Consider the following 18,918-nt stretch of genomic DNA (forward strand, 5'->3'; position numbering starts at 1 on the left):
CATTGGAAGATTTAAGTGTACTTGCATATACTGGGAACCTGTTTAACTTTTTCCTTGCTGAAACCTTTACTTTCTGCAACCTCAGAATCTGCAAAGTATATGTAAATTCCATTACTTTCCTTGTGAATGAAGTCACCTTGGGGTGTAGGAAGGGTGTATGAAGTGTATCCAAAGATTCTCCAGCATGTGGTCTGGCATGGATTCACATGCTCATGAATATATCCTCGTCGGGCTGGGAATCCTTGGTAAAGAAAAAAATCAGTTTCATTTCTGAACTGTGTTTCTCTTAACCAATCACTGGTTTCTGGGTCATAATGCCCCAGCCAATGACTGTCCTCTACCTAAGACCCTCCTCTGGCAGCCATCTTCAGATTTTTACTGCACGTTAGAGTGGTGGGAGTCCTCTTTATTAGCTCTCTGGCTTTTTACTGCGTTTTGTGCTTTTTCTTGGAGTTTACTCTATTTTTCCGGTCAATCGATTTCCCTTCTTGGAGGATTCCAGAAGATTCTTTGAGGCCTACCCCGTGTGGACATTGATGAAGATAAAGGAGACTCCACACCTTTGTTCTTGATCTGCCCTGGATGTGTACTACGGAACTGTTTCCTGGAAGATGGGCACTCCCTGTGCCTTTACTGCCTACATTCCGACCAAACGCACGTGGAGGAGATGTGTGTTCTGCAAGGATATGGTGCCCTGCACCATGAAGGACCGTCGTCAGTGGCTCTCCGAGTGGCTCCAGACGAAGATACCAGGGCAGCAGGCCTTTCCCAGCAAGAGGAAATCTGAGCGATCTTCTAAGACCTTTTGAGGGTGCTCCGGTGTCGGGGACCTAACATAAGGCAAAACGCTGCAAGTATGCGGGCACCGGGAGCGCCATTGGGACGGGCTCCTCAGCAGCCAGGTCGGGAATGGCATCTCCGGCACCTTCGACCACGAGCCAAAGCTCTGGGTCAGTGAAGAAGAGGAAGTCGGACCATCCGGGTAAACTTCTGGAGAAGTCCCTGCCGACTCTGACAGAGAAAGCCGAGGGTGAAGGCCTCAAGTGTGCCCAAGATCGGGAAAGTCCGGGTTCATCAGGCGAAATCTTCCCTTGTAGGAGTAATGGCGTCCCTAGCGAAGGCCATGGATGCGGATTCGCAAGAGGTGACCATTAAGACGAGTGTCCCTGCCTGCTCGGAGGGAATAGTCTTTTCTACCCATTGAGAAGACACCAGTGAAGGAGATGCCTCATCTCCCCTAGACCGTCCCCACTTGTCGAGCAGAAGTGGTGCGGGGGGCAGCAGTCCTGCAGTGCTTGGACAGCTCCTCTGAGCAGGAGCTTTCTGGTCTGCAGGCTGTACTGGATAAGAAGTTTGTCAAGGACCCCGTGTTAAGTAGCGAGCCGGAGCACCAAAGGAGTTTAAATATTTGTCATTTATACAGCACTTCGAGTTGCAGAAGGATGGTTCGGCAAAAAGTCTAAGCAAAATTATAGTGAAAACAAGGCTCTGTTTTCCCTTTCCAGAATGTGACCGGGAAACGAGTTAGGATGTGCCTTTAAGAAAATAAGTTCATACCGTGTAAAACGAAGATTGCGGGATACTGAACTAAGGCAGTTCGTCACGGCAAGTCCAGAAATGGACAAAACCCAAATTGTCCCTTGAGCTTCAAGGGTTAAAGTCCTCCTTTAACAACTTTCGTGCCGTGCTGAGCGTTTTCTTCCCACGCCCGTCTGATCACCCGAGGCGGAGAGCTCCAGCCTTTGATTGCCGGCTGGCAGTCGCAGTCTCTCCCGTATACGGCCGCTTGTTGCCGCTCTCGGAATTGGAAAAATGAATTCAAAACTTCCCAGAGTTGTTTTTCACACTGTGCACAACTCCTTCTCGCTGTGACTGTCCTCCGCTTCGCTCCCCGAGATGTCGGCCGTCTCGGTACAGGTTCGTCCGTCGGAGTTCCCTCTTCACTCTAATAAGCCCACCTGTGTTGGGAGCTGGCCTCTTCCCACTCAAAGTCCATACCGGCTGTCGCCTTCCAATCCTGCAAAATGAGACACATGTTGAGACGTTTGGTGCAGCCTTAAGCCCGTGTGCCCCTCCTCCCCAGCAATTAATTACAGGTGCTCCTCTCCCTGGGCTCATTACCGCTGCAGCTAATACCCCTCCTCCCTGCTTCATCTGCACGGAGTTGGCATTTGTTTTAACCCATAATCGTGACAGTCCAGTACAATAAGGGAATGTGGATTTTCGCCTTCTTTCCCTACTTTCTTTTCCCCGTTGCTAGCTTTTATATGGAGGATGCATCTGGTGAGGCATTCTGGGAAATGTAGTCCGGTTCTTGACTGTTTCACTTGGGTTTATCATTTTGTCTGCTGTGATTGGTAATGTATGCCCCTCCCTGCTGCTCTGTTTATCATTTTCCCTTAACAGGTCTGCTGCTACAGGTTCCTCATCACACCCCGGCAAAGCGGATGTGGAGAGCGGTGAGGAAACAGAGCAGCAGCAGGGCCGTGAGGAGCCAGAGGTCATTACGCCACTGCCACCGCTCCTGTTGCAGCCACCGGCACAACTTCCACCACTGGACATCCTAAAGGCACTGCAACCCCCTGTCAAGAGGAGAGTCCATCCTCCACCTCCTTGCCATCCTTCTGCGCCATCCCCTCCTCTTAGGGACGATACAGAACTGGATACGGCGACGACTGGCACGGGTACGGACGACGACAGAGGGGACCTCCCTTCACCGGCGCCTCGCCGCCCAATGAGTTCAGCTCTTTCCATGCTATGATCTCTAGGGCCTTGGAAATGTTTCAACTGGCCCCCCGAGGAGAAGGAAGGGTTGCTGTACTAGCGCCGGGAGGCCAAGAAGAACGGTGCTCTCGATCCCTCTATTGGACAACATTTGGGAAGAGGGGCTGCCCCTTATGAAGAAATTGTCCTCGGCGAAGAGAGACCGATACGAGAAGTACAGAGTGCCGGACTCTGCACCAAAGTGTCTCAGATCCCAATCATCCCCGGACTTGGTGGTCTCGGCAGAGGTGAAGAAATCTCTCGGCACTGTCCGGGTCCAGAGTGCAATACGAACTCTACCACATTCTGAACGATGCTCCAGAGAAAGACGCTGCTGCCCTTCAACGTGGGGGTGGATGCCCCAGTGTTGGACGTGTGGTAGAAACCTGCCCTTTTTGTCCCAGTAGTTGGGGATCTGGTAGGGAAGCAGTCCTGCTCATTCAGACCCAGTTTTCCTCTCCACCTATGCATCACCTGAAAGCCTGGTGGTACAGGCTGCAATGGCGAGCCTGAAGACCTCTACTTTTCCATCCCTTGCACTGGACCGGGAAAGCAAAAGGCTGGATGCGTGGGCAAAAAGGTGCTTATGTCAGGCAGCTTTGCACTGTGAGCCGTGAATGCCTCTTGTGCCATGGCAAAGTTCTCATTTGTCCTTTGCTCAGCTGTAGCTGCTGCGGCAGAGCACGTCCTAGAGGGCGAGATGAGGGATGAATTTCTGTCCCTGGTCTCGGACGGCAAGGAGGTGACGGCGCAGTTCTGCCATATGTTTTAGAAACTGCAGAGGTCGGGTGCCATTCATGACTAAGGACATCCAAGTTTGTGGCTGACGACCAGTCGAGACTGCTAGATATGCCCTTTGACAGATGGAACTTATTTAGAGCGAAGGCCGTCGCCCTCCAGACGTCAGTCATCTAAGGCGACTGCCAAGTCCTTGGGACTAGTCTTAGGGGAGTTTTCCCAAAGTCCTACTTGGAGGTATGACTTAAGTAAAGTATCCCAGTGCTTTGTAGATCCCTAACTTAGTATCAGTCTGTACTACTACGAGACCTTGGTAGAGTTGCAAAGCCGTCAGGCTCATTTTACGAGGAAGATGTGAGCTGTAGCTAGGTACACTGAACCCAATTAGTAATGCACATCCAAGAAACACGTACACATATATTTATTTAAAATATAGATTTATTATATATACACTATTCACTGTTAAATACTTAGCAAAATAATCGAACACACATGGGTATGCTTTACAATACTTTCAAAAGGCCACTTAGTTGGTAGTTGATGAAGGTGCTCAATTGTTACAGGAGTTTGACAGGTATACCATATCGTTAACACACATCCACAAAGAAATACAGTAATTGAATTTAGTGAGCAATACACATGATAGTGATTTTTGGGAAGGAAAACAGTTGTTAGTGTTATCATAGTAGAGCTTCATTGTGCAATTTTCCTGCACAGCAAGTCTTTTAAAGTCCAAAACACAACCCTAGCTAAAAGGTGGTTTAGAGAGGCTTAAAGTCTTGAAAAGCAGCAGACATCAGAAGTTCCTGTTGATACTTTCTAGTCTTTAGGAAAGATGCAAGAAGACTTAATTATCGTCAGAGACCCTGTTAAAGGACTTGCCAAAGGATACACAAGCAGGGACTTGAGTCAGAGTTAGGACCGTGTTGCCCTGGACACCTTTATGTACACCAATGCTCTGGAGTGACTTTCTGGAATAAGGTGTTAGGCTAAGTTTGAATGCAGTACCCTCTGGGAACACTGCAAACAACTATGACTACAGGTATAGGCAACCAAACCTTTAGTATAAGCTTGTACTACAGTGTTGGTAGCGTGTTGAGCAGCCAGGCATATCTCAAGAGGGGAAATGTGAGCTGTAGTGGAGTTGCACAAAGATTCACAGTTACAGGTATTCAAATAAACTGTTATATGATGGGTTATTTATAGCGCGCCTAATACCCAGAGGACTCTGCGATCGAAACCTCTGTTGCTCCATGTCATCTTGCTTCCAAGGCGAGCATGTTGCCCCTGTGCTATACACTCAAGGTTTCTTGCATAAAAAATTAATACTTTATCAGTCAGTTATAAAGTCTTCTTCAGAAGGGAGCAATAGAATAGTAACACACAAATATACTTCAATACTGTACAGTTTGAGTTTCTGAATCAGACCAGGCCCTTTTGGGATGGCCCACAGACACAACATACACCCACTGGTGACTTCAGTAACAAGGGTACTGGGGACATTTATACCGTACTGTTGGTATTTTGAATACTCTTTAAAAGTTGGTAAAAGACAAAGGTTAATGGAACACAAGAAGTCACAAATGTTCATAAGCAGGGTAATTACTTTTAGATAGCACTTAAAAGAGTCATTCAATTCAATGGGCAAAGTCAATAGGCCAAAGTCTTTATGTAGGATGCAGCACTTTGGGTAAGTAAAATTGAAAAGTCTTTGCACAAGTTCTTAGAAGTCTTTGATAAAAAGAATCAAATGTAGGGTCACAAGGTGATATGTTAAAGGTATTTGTACCGCACACCGTCACCAACGGAATTGGTCCCCAGGCACTCGGGCGGATCTGTAAACGATAAAGGTGGGATGGGTTAGTAAGGTGAAGAAGGGAGTAGGATAGTGAGAGTGTTCTGTTGGCAGCTTCAACTCAGTATACACCGGGTGCTGAGCTTTGGTGCGGGTATCGGATCGGAGTCAGTCCGCATGTGCTGTTGTTCCGGCTTATGTGGTGTTGCAGTGTTGTGAAGTTTGTGTGGCTTGTTGTGCGAGAGATGGTTGTGTGAGTTTTTTGAGTGAGATAAGTATGCAGAGTTTGAGCTTATATTGGTTAGTGGGTTACCTGACCTTTACCATGCTAGCTTTCAGTTCTTTCACAGAGTGTGGCACTTGTTGGCCCTCACATTCCCATCTAGACGTGGCGCAGGCCAATGTTTAGGACTCCATCCAGGTGTGGTCATGCCAACCTTTGCACTTTTATCTAGATGTGGCGCAGGCTAGTGTTTAGAGACCCGTCCAGGTGTGGGCATGCTAACATTCACAACTCCATCTGAGCGCCACGCAGGCTAATGTTCACTACTCTAGGTGTGGCACATGTTGGCATTCGCGTTTTTCTAGGCGCGGGTATGTTGGCTAACACACACAATTGGTCTAAATGTGAGATATGGCTAACCAACACAGTTGGCCCAAATGCGACTTATGTCACACAATTGGCCTGAATGCGAGGTATGACAAACAAAATTGGCCAGAATGTGATCCTCACCAGCCTAGCAGGCCAACGTCTATCTAGATGAGTCTGCCGGTCTGGATATGTTCGTCCGGTATGTACACGTGGGAGAGTCACTTGAGGCTTTCGTCTGGGTCTAGGTATGTCAGTCTCTGCAGCCTTCCTTTGTGGCTATTTTCCATGATGTCTTATGCTCTGTCTAGTGGTTGGTTCTTTGGTTTGAGTGTTTGTCCAATTTGAGAGTGGTCGAGGTTGGAGTTATTTTCGTCATTGCTTTAATGTCTGGGCATTCTAGTGCGTCTCCGTTGTGGTTACGCTTTGAAGAGCCATGATTTGAGGAGTTTCCTGAACGATAGGTGGTTTGTTGTATTCCGTATATTCTTCGGTAGGTCATTCCAGGTTTTGGGTGCCTGGTGAGAGAAAGACGATCCTCCGAGTTTTTTTCTGTTGTAGGGTTTTGGTTCCAGGCGTATGTCGGTGCTTGATCTTAGTGTTCTTGTCGGTTGGTGTAGGCGTAGTTTGTCGCTTAGGAATTCTGCGCCTTCTTTGTGTATTTCTCTGTGCGTGATGCACATGGCCTTGAACTTTATTTGTTGTTTCAGTGGTAGCCAGTGTAGTTTTTTTTGCACGGGTGTGATGTGGTCTCTTCTGGGTAGCTTGAGGAGGAGTCTTGCTGCTGCATTTTGTATGCGTTGCAGTTTTTTTAGAAGTATTTCGGGCATGCCCAGGTATAGGCTGTTGGCATAGTCTACTCTGGACATGATCAGAGCGATGATGGTAAGTGTTTTGTTGGCGAACGACAGGAACGGTAGGATCCTTTTTGCTGCTCGCAGGAGGAGGAACCATTTGATTACCGAGTTTACTTGTGGCTCCAGAGTGAGGTTGTTATCCATCCGGACCCCTAGGTTTTTTTTACAGTTGATGATGGTTCTGGTGTGTCGCCGAGCTCTCTTGGCCAGGGGATGTGGTTGATGTCTCCTCCCTTTTTTGAAACAATCATTATCTCTGTTTTGCCTGGGTTGATTTTGAGGTGGTTGGGGTTCATCCAGTTGAATGTCACGAAGGCAATTCTCTAGTGTGGGGTTTTCTTCTCGGGTGTCTTGTATGTTGAAGATTATTTGGGTATCGTCGTCGTGGTTGTAGCATGTGAGGCCGTGTTTTTTGATGACTCTGATTAATAGGTACATGTAGATGTTGAATAGAAGCGGGGAGAAGGATGATCCTTATGTTACAAGGTTTCATCCATATTGTTTCGGTTCTGTTCTGTTTGTTAAGAAGGATTTGGTCCATAGTAGGGCAGTGTCTGTTATCCCTAGTCCTTCTAGTCTCTTTATGAGGATGGTGTGGTTGACGGTGTCGAAGGCTGCAGACGGATCAAGGAGAATTAGGGCGGTGCTGTTGTCTGAGTTTGTTTTTAGGTAGTCCCATATTGAGAGGAGAGCCGATTCTGTTCCTCTCATAGGTCTGAAGACAACTTGTGCCTGGTCTAGTAGGCAATGGTCTTCTATGAATTCTTGGGTTATTTGGTAGACGTACGTTTCTAGCAGTTTGGCTATGTAGGGTATGTTGGAGATGGGTCTGTAGTTAGATAAGTCCTCTACGTTTCCTGTTGTGTCTTTGAGTAGCGGCTTGATGTAAGCTGATTTGAAGGCCTGTGGTACTTTACCTGTTGAGATTGAGAGGTTGAGGAGGTTCCTGTGGTATTCCATGGGGGTTCCTTGTTTGAGAATTTTTTTGTATATGTCCGGGGGGCAGGGGTCTTCAGGAGAGCCCGATTTGTTGCTTTGGTTTACCAGTTTGACGAAAGCCTCAACTGATATTTCTGGGAAGTTTCGTAGCTTGTTTGCGTGTTCCTAGTCTGTGTCGGTGGAGTTTGAGCTGTGAACGCTTGGTCTGTTTTGTATGGTGTGTTGGATGGAGGTTATTTTGTTTTTGAAGTGGTCTCCGAGTTCCTTGCAAAGTTTCGTCGATGGGATTGGCGTGTTGTTGCAGACCGGTGGGGTTTTTTATTTCGTTTATGATTTTGAATAATTCTTTTTGAGCGTTTGGTGCTCTGAAGATTCGGTTGTCGTAATGTTTCCTCTTCGCTTTTTGGATTTCCTTTTTATATGCGCGGATCTGTTGTAGGAATTTCAATTTGTTTGTGGTGGTGGTCTTCCATTCAGATTCTAGTTTTCGGTTTTTCTTTTTCATGGCTTTGAGTAGTGGGGTGAACCATTTTGCTGTCGTTTTCTTGCGTGATGGGGTGAAGGGCTTTTGTTTGGCGATGTCGTCAAGGGTTGTTGCGATCCAGGTATGAAGTAGGGCAACTTTTTTGTCTAGGTCTGCTTCTTCCATGGTTGAAACTTGTGGTTTGCTGAGTTCTAGGAGCTCGGTTAGGTTGGAGTTTTTTATGGTTCTCCAATTTCTTTTCATCATGATGGGTTGCTTTTCTTGTTGCTTTTTTGTCAGAGCGGCCGTTGTGATTATGAACGGAATAATGAGGTGGTCGCTCCAAAGTATTTGAATTGGGGGTGCCGTGATGATGAGATCCTTGTTGGCGAAGATTGCGTCAAGTGTGTGCCCTGTTGAGTGGGTTGCTCCTTTGACTAGTTGTTGTAGGTTCATGGCTGCTAGTTGGGCGGTTAAGGATTTTTGTGTGGTTGTGGTTTCTTCGTCGAACCAGATGTTGAAATATCCGAGGATGATCAGATTGTACTTGATGGCTAGAGTAGTGAATGGTTCTGTGAAAGCATCTACGAAAGTCGCATCGTAGGTTGGTGGTCTGTATATCAGTATGAATTTCAGGTTGGTTTTGGGGTTTACTGAAAGTCGTAGTATTAGGGATTCGCATTTATCGATGCTTAGTGGATCTTCCATTTTGATGGCCAGTTCATCCTTGTGGATGATCGCTAGTCTCCCCCCTCCTCCCCCTCTTTTGGATTTTCTGTTTGTTTGGATGCATTTGAAGTCTGCAGGCAGTTGTTGAGGGTGATCTTGTAGTTGTCGTCTAGCCATGTTTCAGTTACAAATAGGATGTCTATGCCTCCTTCTGACAGGAGGTCGTATATTTCCGTTGAGTGTTTGGACATTGACCTTGCGTTTACTAAATTACAGTGGATTCTCTGGGTGAGATTTTGTTTTGAGGTTATTTGTTGTTCGAGTTTGTAATTGTCTGTTCGTGGGGTTCCCACATCGATGTCGGTAGGATGAAGAACGGCGACAGCTGCTTCTTCATTGAAGCGGTCTAGTAGGTTAATAACAGGGCTGATTAGTCTTGGTGTTTCTGCTGTGATGCTACTCGGATGAAGATCAGTGGTGGTTTCTTCATTGTGTCCGATTGTTGGGTGGGAGGTGGCGTTGCTGGATGTTGGTACTTCGTTGTATTGTGCGGGATGTAGTGGAAATCGATGTTGTCACTCTGTTCTTGTAATGTGAGGGGTAATGGGGTCGGAGCCGTCCCACTCTCTTGTTGAGTGCCCCCGTCTTTTTTCTGCGTGTCAGGAAATTCTTTGCATGTTTCAAGGTTTCTGTGTTGGGGTGTCAGTGTACCGTGGTTGTTGCGAGGTAAAGTGTGAGGTATCAGGATTTTTCTCTTGTAGATTTTGTTCCGGTTGTGGCTTTTTTAGGCGCGTTTTCTTCCAATGGGGCTGTTTCTTGTGGGTTCGGTCGGTGTTGTGGGTTTGTGTCTCTTGTTGCACGATCCTGTTCTCTTTCTCGGCGTCCTTTTCTGGTACAGGCCATTTTCCAGTCTAGGTGCAGGCGTGGTATGGTAGTTGGTCCTCAATACTGTGCTGTGCGGTCGCAGTGACCTCGGTTTTCCTTCTCTGGATACGCTCGGGTGTTTTCTGGCTCAGTAGGGTATGTTTCCTAAGGGTGCACTGTCAGAGGGGGGGGGGGGTAAGAGTGTTAACGGTCTGCTGGTATGGGGTTTAGTTGTGTTAGGTAGTGGGTTTCCGGGATTGCTAGAGTACTGAACTAAGCGCAGTTAAATTATTTGAGAGAGCTGTATAGTGGGTGAGAGTCCTATCAGTGCAATCTAAACATCACACAGTGCCAGACGGAGCCCCTGCTAAATTTGAGCCCTGTATAGTGGGAGAGAGGCCTATCACTGCAATCTAACCATCATGTCAATGCCATTGCCTCCTCCTCAACCTATTACTCTAAAGTCCTCAACGCTGCCAGACCTTTCCTGTCACGCCAGAATTGCCTCACCATTGCTAGGGCAATAATTGGATCTAGGCTGGATACTGAAATGTCCTACTCGTTGGGACCTTCAATAAGAACCTGGCCAAACTTCAGCTTGTTCAAAATAATGCACTTAGGGCGGCCACAGGTACCGCGAGAAAAGACCACATCTCCGAAGTCAGAAGACAGGCACACTGGCTTCCGGTGAAAGAGATGATTGTTTTCAAAACACTCGCCCTAACCCACAAATGCCTCCATGAACTTGCTCCACCCTACTTGACCCAAAGAATCACCAAGCACTCTGCCACCAGACCATTAAGATTGTGCTATTCCAACACGATTGTCACGGCCAAATCACGCAAGGTGCGCGCCGATGGTGCCAGCTTTCCCACACGGGCTGCCACCCACTGGAACGCACTGCCACCTCACATCAGAATGATTGAATCCCACCAAGCCTTCCGCAAAGCTGTTAAAACCAAGCTCTTTGTATGAAACGTACCTGACTGCATTCTGTTTCTGTATTACGAATATCATGCCTCACCTGCAACTATGCTTGTAATTGTGTATCCATAAGACCTCTGGTCTCATGCATATCTGCTGAATTAGGAATTTAACACTCACTTGTAACAGCGCCTCGATGTCCATGGGCTGCAAGTGCGCTATACAAATGCAAATAAATAAATCATATAATGCAGCTTGGGGACGGAGCCCCGCTAGATTTGAGACCTGTATAGTGGGAGAGAGGCCTATCAGTGCAACCTAAACGTCATACAGTGCAGTTCGGGGACGGACCCCCCGCCAGACCCGAGAGACCTGCACAGTGGGAGAGAGGCCCACCAGTGCAATCTAAATGTCATACAGTGCAGCTTGGGGACGGAGCCCCTGCTAGATTTGAGAGACCTGTATAGTGGGAGAGAGGCCTATCGGTGCAATCTAAATGCCATACAGTGCAGCTTGGGGACGGAGCCCCTGCTAGATTTGAGAGACCTGTATAGTGGGAGAGAGGCCTATCGGTGCAATCTAAACGTTATACAATGCAGTTTGGGGACAGAGCCCCTGCTAGATTTGATAGACCTGTATAGTGGGAGAGGCCTATCAGTGCAACCTAAACATCATAAAATGCAATCATTTATTTTTACTTTGGGTTTGGTAAGTGGCTCGGAGTCTGGGGTAGAGTAGTTGCTCTAGTCCTGACCCAGGCCACTCCTACCTTACTGGTCCTTGTGGATGATGGTTGACGGTTGGCCACTGCTTCCCCTGCAGACACCGGCTGACACTTCTTGGATCCGCCTCTTTTGGAGCCGCCCTTGGCCTTGGGGCCCTTAGCCGCAGGGCTGCACGGGCAGAAGGGCTGCCCTGGGGGACCAGTGATAAAGGCTGGGAGGACCAATGAGAGCTGTTCTGGGTGGGTCAGGAGGCGGGAGAGCCCGGTTTGTTCAAAGGCAGTGAGCACCTGTGGCACGGGTTGCTCGACCCCAAACAGGGGAGCAGATCTGACCAATCCGGGGAGGTGGGGGGGGGGGGGTCGGGAGGCGGGAGGGAGGGAGGGAGAGGGGCTGGGGGAATGGAGCAGCGCGGGCCGCGGGGCTCCTACGGATAGCCTGGGCTGGCTGACCAGGCCCAGAGGGGTCACTGGCCTGGGGGCACTCACCTACAATGCTCCGGTTCTCAAGGGGCGTGCGGGGGCCCGCTGGTGAGATACACCAGGAAGGAGGGCTGCAAGGCCCAATCAGGCTCCGGGGGCGGGAGGCGAGAGGGGCAGCTGGGGGAATTGAGCGGCGCTGGGCTCCTACGGATGGTGTGGGCTGGCTGACCAGGCCCAGTGGGGTCCCTGGCCTGGGGGCACTCACCTGCAAGCGGGTTGCAGGGGGGCTCAAAGGCCTTTGGGGCTTCAAACAGATATAAAAATAAGGCGCTCCTGGAGGGGCCTGCCTACTCACCGAGCTCCTCAGCAAATGGAGCCGGTGATGATATGGCATTTGTAACGTGCCTATACACAAGTGTTTCAAGGCGCGACAAGGCAGGGAGGGGGGACAAGGGGAGACAGACAACGATCCTACTAGGCCAGGTGTCATTCAGATCGCGCAAGTGCATGGGTAGAGGGGAAGGGAGAAGTGCAAGGGGGAGAGGGGAAGTGCAGTACATAGTAGAATACAAGATAAAATAATAAGGGCCAGCTGGTGGCAAGTGCAAGGTAAGTGCTGGGAAGGGAGGCTGTAGGGATACAGAGACAGTCCCGCAGTGTAGGGGTTGCCAGGGAGGCAGTGCAGAGGAGAGTGGCTGGGCCAAGGACCAAGATCGGTGAGTGGTCCAGTTGCGGATTCAGTGCAGTTTCAGTAAATTAGCAGGGGAGAGGGGGAGAGAAAGCCAAAGCAAAGAGGAAGGTTTTGAGATGCTTCCGGAACCGGGGATGGTGCTCAAGTTTCAGGGAGGAAGGAAGGCTGTTCCAGGGGGAGGCTCCTGCTGCGAACAGAGATCTACCCCCAACTGGGGGGGGGTCTCTAAGGTGGAGGGAATTGGCACATTTTTTGAGAGTTCTCCCTAACAGTAAGCAATACATTTTTCCCCACAGTAACTTCGGTTTGAAGAAAACATTCTGGTGGATGCTCAGCAAAGTTGCAGCTCTTTACTTGACCTCTGGATTCCTTATTCTGATGAGGAAAGGCAGGACAATGGACAGGATATCTCAGCTGCAGTCATGGTGGACCTGTGGCACGGCTTTCATCAACCTCTGGTGACTGTGGTTTCGACGCCTTTCCTGCAGTGCCAACGGACTCGATTCGCCCCGTCAATCTTCTTCGGTTCCTGCAGTCCCACACTCTCTAAGGGGAGTGTAGACAAGTTGGATCGAGTCTCTGGGTGGATTCAGCCTTTCTATTACGTTGAACTCAAAATGGGCAGCAGGTTTACTGGTATTGGGGTTCCGTAGCTCTGGAAACTCACAGGACCTCGAGAGATGACTCAAATCGAAGTTCGTCTTGGGACTGGTTGTTCTCCACCCCCGCCCCCCCCCCCCCCCCCCCCCCCCCCCCCCCAGTCAAAGGGAAAGAGTCGTCCTCTTCCGAGCTCCTCTGTCGATTAGAAAACTGGGTAAGGACAGCAGTGGTCGCATCACGGTTACTGGAAGGGTCTGCAGTCGTCCCTGGTAGTCTCCACCTTCGGATATTCTGTGACATTGGTCGACTTGCCTTCTGCCTCCGGAACCTCCCCTTTTATTCAGTTTTCCCATTCACTCCTCTGCAAACTCTCCCAGCAGTTTACGGAAAGGGCCGGGTGGCTGTCCAGTCAGGACAGCCAGCTCTCCAGTGGGAACTGGTTCCACTCAGGCACTCTAGCAAACAAAGGGTAGGGAGTGTTTAGTTCCTCTCCTCATTCCTGTCCTCGCAGTCACACTGGAGCCTAGCTGGGGACACCCATGATTCCCCGCCAAAGGCAAAACTCGCACACAGACCTCCCCCTCTCAGAATGGTAGAAGGGTAACAATGGACAACCACACGGGAAATGGCGAAAAAGGAAAGGAGCCACCATGTTGGAACATAGGTGACCCTGTTGTGCATAACCGAGACTGGTAATAGTCTGCGGTAAAAAAATAGCACAATAGTTGGTAGAACATGTTCACTGCCACCAGCCATAACTTTACTTTGACTAGGTAGTCACAGGAGCAGAGAGATAGGGATACTAGTTATCCCCTCCGCACTCCAAATATGGTGGTTTGCTAATCTCTCAGGAGTTAGTTTTAGGAAGGATACATAGTGGTTTATAGTCATTGCATCGACAGCCAAAGCGTCCAATGCCATAACATCTAAAACAAAAAAAGCATCCAATGCATTTTTTCCCTTTTTTTTTTATGGGGGGGGGGTCCCCTCAACCTCCCTTTTTTTAACCTTTAAAACCCATTTTTAATAAACTAAACCCTTTACCATCTAAAAAAAATGCATTGGATGCTTTTATTTTTTTATAGATGGTATGGCTGCCGATGCTTTTGTTGTTGATGCAATGACCGATTACCATACAAAGTATCCCTCTATCCTTAAGAACAGTAGTTTGTAAGGATAGTGAACAAATCTCAGAGAACCCAAAGGTTCCCAGCAACACCGCACATGGGTGCTGTGTGCTGCAAAAGTAAAATTGATTCCTTTAAACAGATATGAAGGAAATCAGACTACATAGAAAAGGTAAAACCGAGAACAGAGCTCCAAAAATCATAGCACAAATGAATGAGGGGGGAAAAAAGGCTCCCTCTTTCAGGATAGAAAGAAAAAGGTCCAGCAAAAAGTGCACGCGGTCTCACTAGGAGAGGGGATTACATATAAAACTGATATAAATCTCCCATAACCGTAAGTGCTGTTGAATTTGAAATCAAAGAACTTGGAAAATATATCTATTTATATTTGTTCTAGAAGGTTTGAACTTTGTTGTTTTGAATGCTTGTCTGCATTCAAATTGTTTTCCTTGCTTATCCAATGAGTTATTCCCCCAAACCCGTTGAATTTGATGAACACCTGTACCAAATATTTAGATTTGGCAGTCGTGTAAAGCTGTCCTTTATTCTGATTGGCCTGGTTGGTTGTGTATTGCACAGGTATGTCGTAGGACTCGCAACACATTTTTTTGTTGCTGTGCAGGAGTTCATTGCATAGCGCTGCGATATCAGAGTTGGGATTTCTAACCTATTTTGCAAAGTATCTGTGGGGATTGGGAGGTAGGGAAGTTTATCCACGATTTAACTTTTGTAACCCTCACTCTTGTGGCAGAGCACGAAAGTCTAATGTCTCCTACCGAAATGCGTCGTTGATGCCAAAGGAACCTGAAATTCGAGAGATGAAGATTTTTATCGATAAGAAGTACGAGAGTGTTGTCATGCCGGTGTTTGGTATTGCTACGCCGTTCCACATTGCTACCATCAAGGTAAGGCTCTCCCCTGTCCTGCATGGAAAGTGCTTGTCTGATAAGTCGGTCTCTTTTGGAGCATTGAATGTCTGAAATAAAAAATACATTAATGGCTCCCTTGGGTAGATGAGACCAGTTCCCAGACTAATTAGCAATTCATAATATATATGTCAGATTCCTGGCTGAACTTGAACACTGCTGTTGGGGAAGATATTGTGAACCTCTGCCTAACTTGAGTTAAGGGAATCCTTTTTAGCTTGACTTATCCCCTCAACACATTTATTTTGGGGACAGCAGCGGTGAGCCGTTGGGGCTGGGGATGATTTCCCTCGGTCATATTTTTTGATATTTTACTGTAACACATACCAGTTGTATGCATGTTGTTGCTCCTTTGTTTTAATTGCTTCCTTGTTATTTTAGAATGACGTTTCCATAAATCTGAGCACATTTTTTACCTAGTTTTTACCATTGGTGTTATCTAAATTGCATACACAGTGTATCAAAGCAGTGTTGCCATACTGCGATGTTGCTCGTAGCTAACACGCAGTTTTAGAAGGCACACGTGTTTGCAAGGCTTGTAAACTACAATTCCCAATTTTTTGTAGTTCAGCCACCTTCATAACCACCCGACAGGCGCGCCGGGGACGGTTATTGACGGTTGGTGACAGGAGGCAGGCCAGTTATCATACTTGTACGTGCCGAAATCCCAAAGGTAAATAATGGATTGCATGGTTATTAATGCTATTAGGGTCGCCAGGGAAAAGCTGGATGCCAGGTGCCTGACCAGCCTATCCCTCATTATTCATGTCCCCCCGACACTAGTACCCGCCCCCAAGGCCGTGCTCCTTAATAGTTTTAATATTGCTCTAATCCCCCACCCCCCGAACCCCCCATTTTATCCCCCCAACGCCACGTTTCTCACGCAGTCTTATTTAAGGACCAGCTGAAAGAGGAGCAGTGTGAAAGTCTCCAAACAGATAGGCACATGCCGGAGATAGTATCCCAGGAGGATAGCTCAAGCGGCAACGTGCTCGCCTTGGAAACAAGATGGCACAAAGCAACGAAGGTTTAATCCCGGGTCCGTGCTTAGAAACCTCTGGGTAATAAGCGCATTATAAATACACAACTAAGACGTACTCCTGCAACAGTGCCTCGATGCCCCCGGACTGTGCGAGTGCTTCAAACATGCAAATAAAAGGGGGATGTGGTATTGATCATGGAAACATTGCTTAAAGCCAAACTGTCGCCACTTCTCGTTGTGAGGTAGCTTCCAAGGCCCACATGGAGGGCGAGTCTGCTGAGGGTACAAAAGTGAAGCCCTCTCCTACTGCAGACCCCACGATTATAGCCACCCTCCAACCCCTTGACTTGTCTAGACGCCATAGTAGGCACAAGAGACCAGTAGGTTAAGTCTAAATGCTGAGATATCACGCATGATAATATCATCTCAATGATACACCCTTTTCGTAATTTGAAATGTATGCTGTTAAATACCAGATCGCTCCTGAAACATGCTACAGAGGTAGCCAAGCACATTGTTTATTCATGTTATGCACTCCAAACCGTGGGCAAAAGGGCGCAGCAGTATGAAAATGCAAAGCTTACATAGTTACAAATATACATTGAATATACACCAATATGCACAGAAATTGCATATATAGGGAGTATACAAAATGTGCAAGTATATACAGAAGTAAGATAGCCATTGTGATCACAAAAGTGAGACATGCGCAATGTGCAGAGATATACATTACATGGATGAATCCTCTGTGTCGCACTAAGGCACTCGGGTGAGCTGGAGCAACGGGCATAACCTAAAATGTCAGAATCTATGGGTCTGTAGCGATAATGTGCTTTATAGCATTTTTTTTCTGAAGTGTGAGTAGGGTTGGTCAGGTCTTGAGGCAGCGAGTTCCAGCATTTAGCAGCCTTTACAGGGAAACTGTTGCCATCGATGGTAGTGCGCTTATATTTCGGTATTATCAGGCAGTTAGCATTGCCCGCTCTGGTTAGTCTGTGAACAGTTTTTTTTTCTCTGGAGCTTGGCTGTGAGGTAGCTAGGGGCAGCGTTATTCAGAGCCTTGTGGGTCAGCGATAAGGTTTTCAGCTGCATCTTGTTGGCCGTGGATAGCCATTTGTGGTGGCGACTAAGGGTGGCTGATGTGGGTTTTTATTTATGCCGAAGGCTGCGCTTAAGGCGTTATTTTGTAAATTTTGGAGTTTATGGGTAGTCGTTTTGTTAGCCCCACTGTAAAGGGCATTACAGTAATCGATTCTCGAGAGTATTAGAGCTCTAGCCAGGATCAAGCAACTGTTGTTGGAGAAGAAAGGCTTGCCAGCTCAAAGTAGCTTGCACGTGTAGGCTGTGGAAGATTTCAGGGATTTGATCTGTTTATCAAAGGATAGTGTGGAGTCCAAGTAGAAGCCAAGGGTTTTTACCTCCTTGGATACTTTGATGGAGTTTCTGTCAATATTGAATGAGGACAATTCCTGACCTAGTTTTTTGATGTTGACCTGTGAGCCCAGAATTATCAACTCTGTTTTATCCTTCAGGCATAGCCCATGAGTGGCCATCCATGCTTGGATGATGAGAAATACTTTGTTAACCAGCCCTGTGTCCTTAGTGATCCCCAGAAAGCAGGAAGAGAATCTGGGTATCATCTGTGTAATTAGTGTAGGTAATACCCAGAAGGTTCAGATCGTCAAACAAAGGTTTGGTGAAGATATTGTATAGAGTTGGTGAGACACAGGAGCCTTGAGGGACACCACACAGGATCAGGGTAGGGTCTGCGGCTGCCGAGGGAGAGAAGACTCTCATGGTTCTCTCGCTCAAAAAGGATTTAATCGAATTGATAGCTTCCGGGGAGAACTGGGCAGCAGAATCGAGGTGTCTACAGAGGACTTTATGGTTGACCAGATTGAATGCGGCTGAGAGATCAAGTAGGAGCAGAAGTACTGACTTCCCTTTGTGTCTCAGCTCATCTATTTGGGTCTTTAAGTCAATTAAGGCTGTTTCAGTTCCATGTAGCGGGCGGAATCCAGATTGCCTGCTCACAGGAGGAGCAACACTTAAATATTTGTGCCCTCACTGAAACCTGGGGGTTGTTGGGGAGAATTCTCAAATGTGCTAATTCCCTCCACATTAGAGACCCCCAGCAACTTTGCTCGATTTTGAGGACTTGATTTTTTTAACCTGGAGAGTGACCTTTTTTCCCACTCATGTATTTTATTCTGATTTTGAACACGGTTTCATTTGGTTGTGGAGTCTGACAAACTCAATAGGCATAATCTTTTACATTGTGTCCCACAGTACCTTCAGTGCAGTGACACAGGCAAGTCTTTCAGATTTCCCAAAGGTTAACATACCTTCTCTTGGATAAATTACTGTTTCCAAGAGCAGTAAAGTGAAATTGACTTAGCATTGTAACTTTCTACACCCAGCACACCCTGTTACAATAGAATGCTGGGGGGGGTTACCTAGTATTCCCCTTTGTCTAGTTTCTCATGTAACATGTTTTATTTTACCCTTTCCTCTCAGAATGGCTGGTGGCAGTGGTTTTGCTTGAACTACCATGGTGTATCTTTACTGTGGGCTGCGTTCGCAGCTAAAGTAAAGTGCACACGGGTGTCCTCTTTGTGAAAATGTCGCCCGGACGTATTTTTTTGCTATTTCTTTATGGAAAGGTCCTTGTTGAGATTTACTCTGTGCACCAAACCAGTTTTGGTATTTGTTCATTTCGCCTTTGGCGGTGTTCACAAGTGAAACCCGCCTCTGGCTTCTGAGTGTCTGGGGAGGCTGGAAGTGAGGGAGGTGCCCGAAACTCCCTGTACTTTGTCTCATAGGAGACCCAAATGCACTCTGTGGTGA

The 18,918-nt window shown here is 47.5% G+C and overlaps 1 protein-coding gene across 2 annotated transcripts in view; it reads left to right on the top strand.

The window, feature by feature from the left end:
* Positions 1-18,918, top strand: part of SUPT16H (SPT16 homolog, facilitates chromatin remodeling subunit) — a 979,449-nt gene that overhangs the window by 551,540 nt on the left and 408,991 nt on the right. For both annotated transcript variants that reach the window (XM_069642728.1, XM_069642729.1), the window contains exon 14: positions 14,915-15,068. In XM_069642728.1, coding sequence (XP_069498829.1) covers positions 14,915-15,068 — 154 coding nt within the window. The remainder of the gene's footprint in view (positions 1-14,914; positions 15,069-18,918) is intronic.

Source organism: Ambystoma mexicanum, unplaced genomic scaffold (genome assembly GCF_040938575.1).
Source record: "Ambystoma mexicanum isolate Mex_15411 unplaced genomic scaffold, UKY_AmexF1_1 Mex_scaf45, whole genome shotgun sequence".
In the NCBI taxonomy this organism is placed as follows: Eukaryota; Metazoa; Chordata; class Amphibia; order Caudata; family Ambystomatidae; genus Ambystoma; species Ambystoma mexicanum.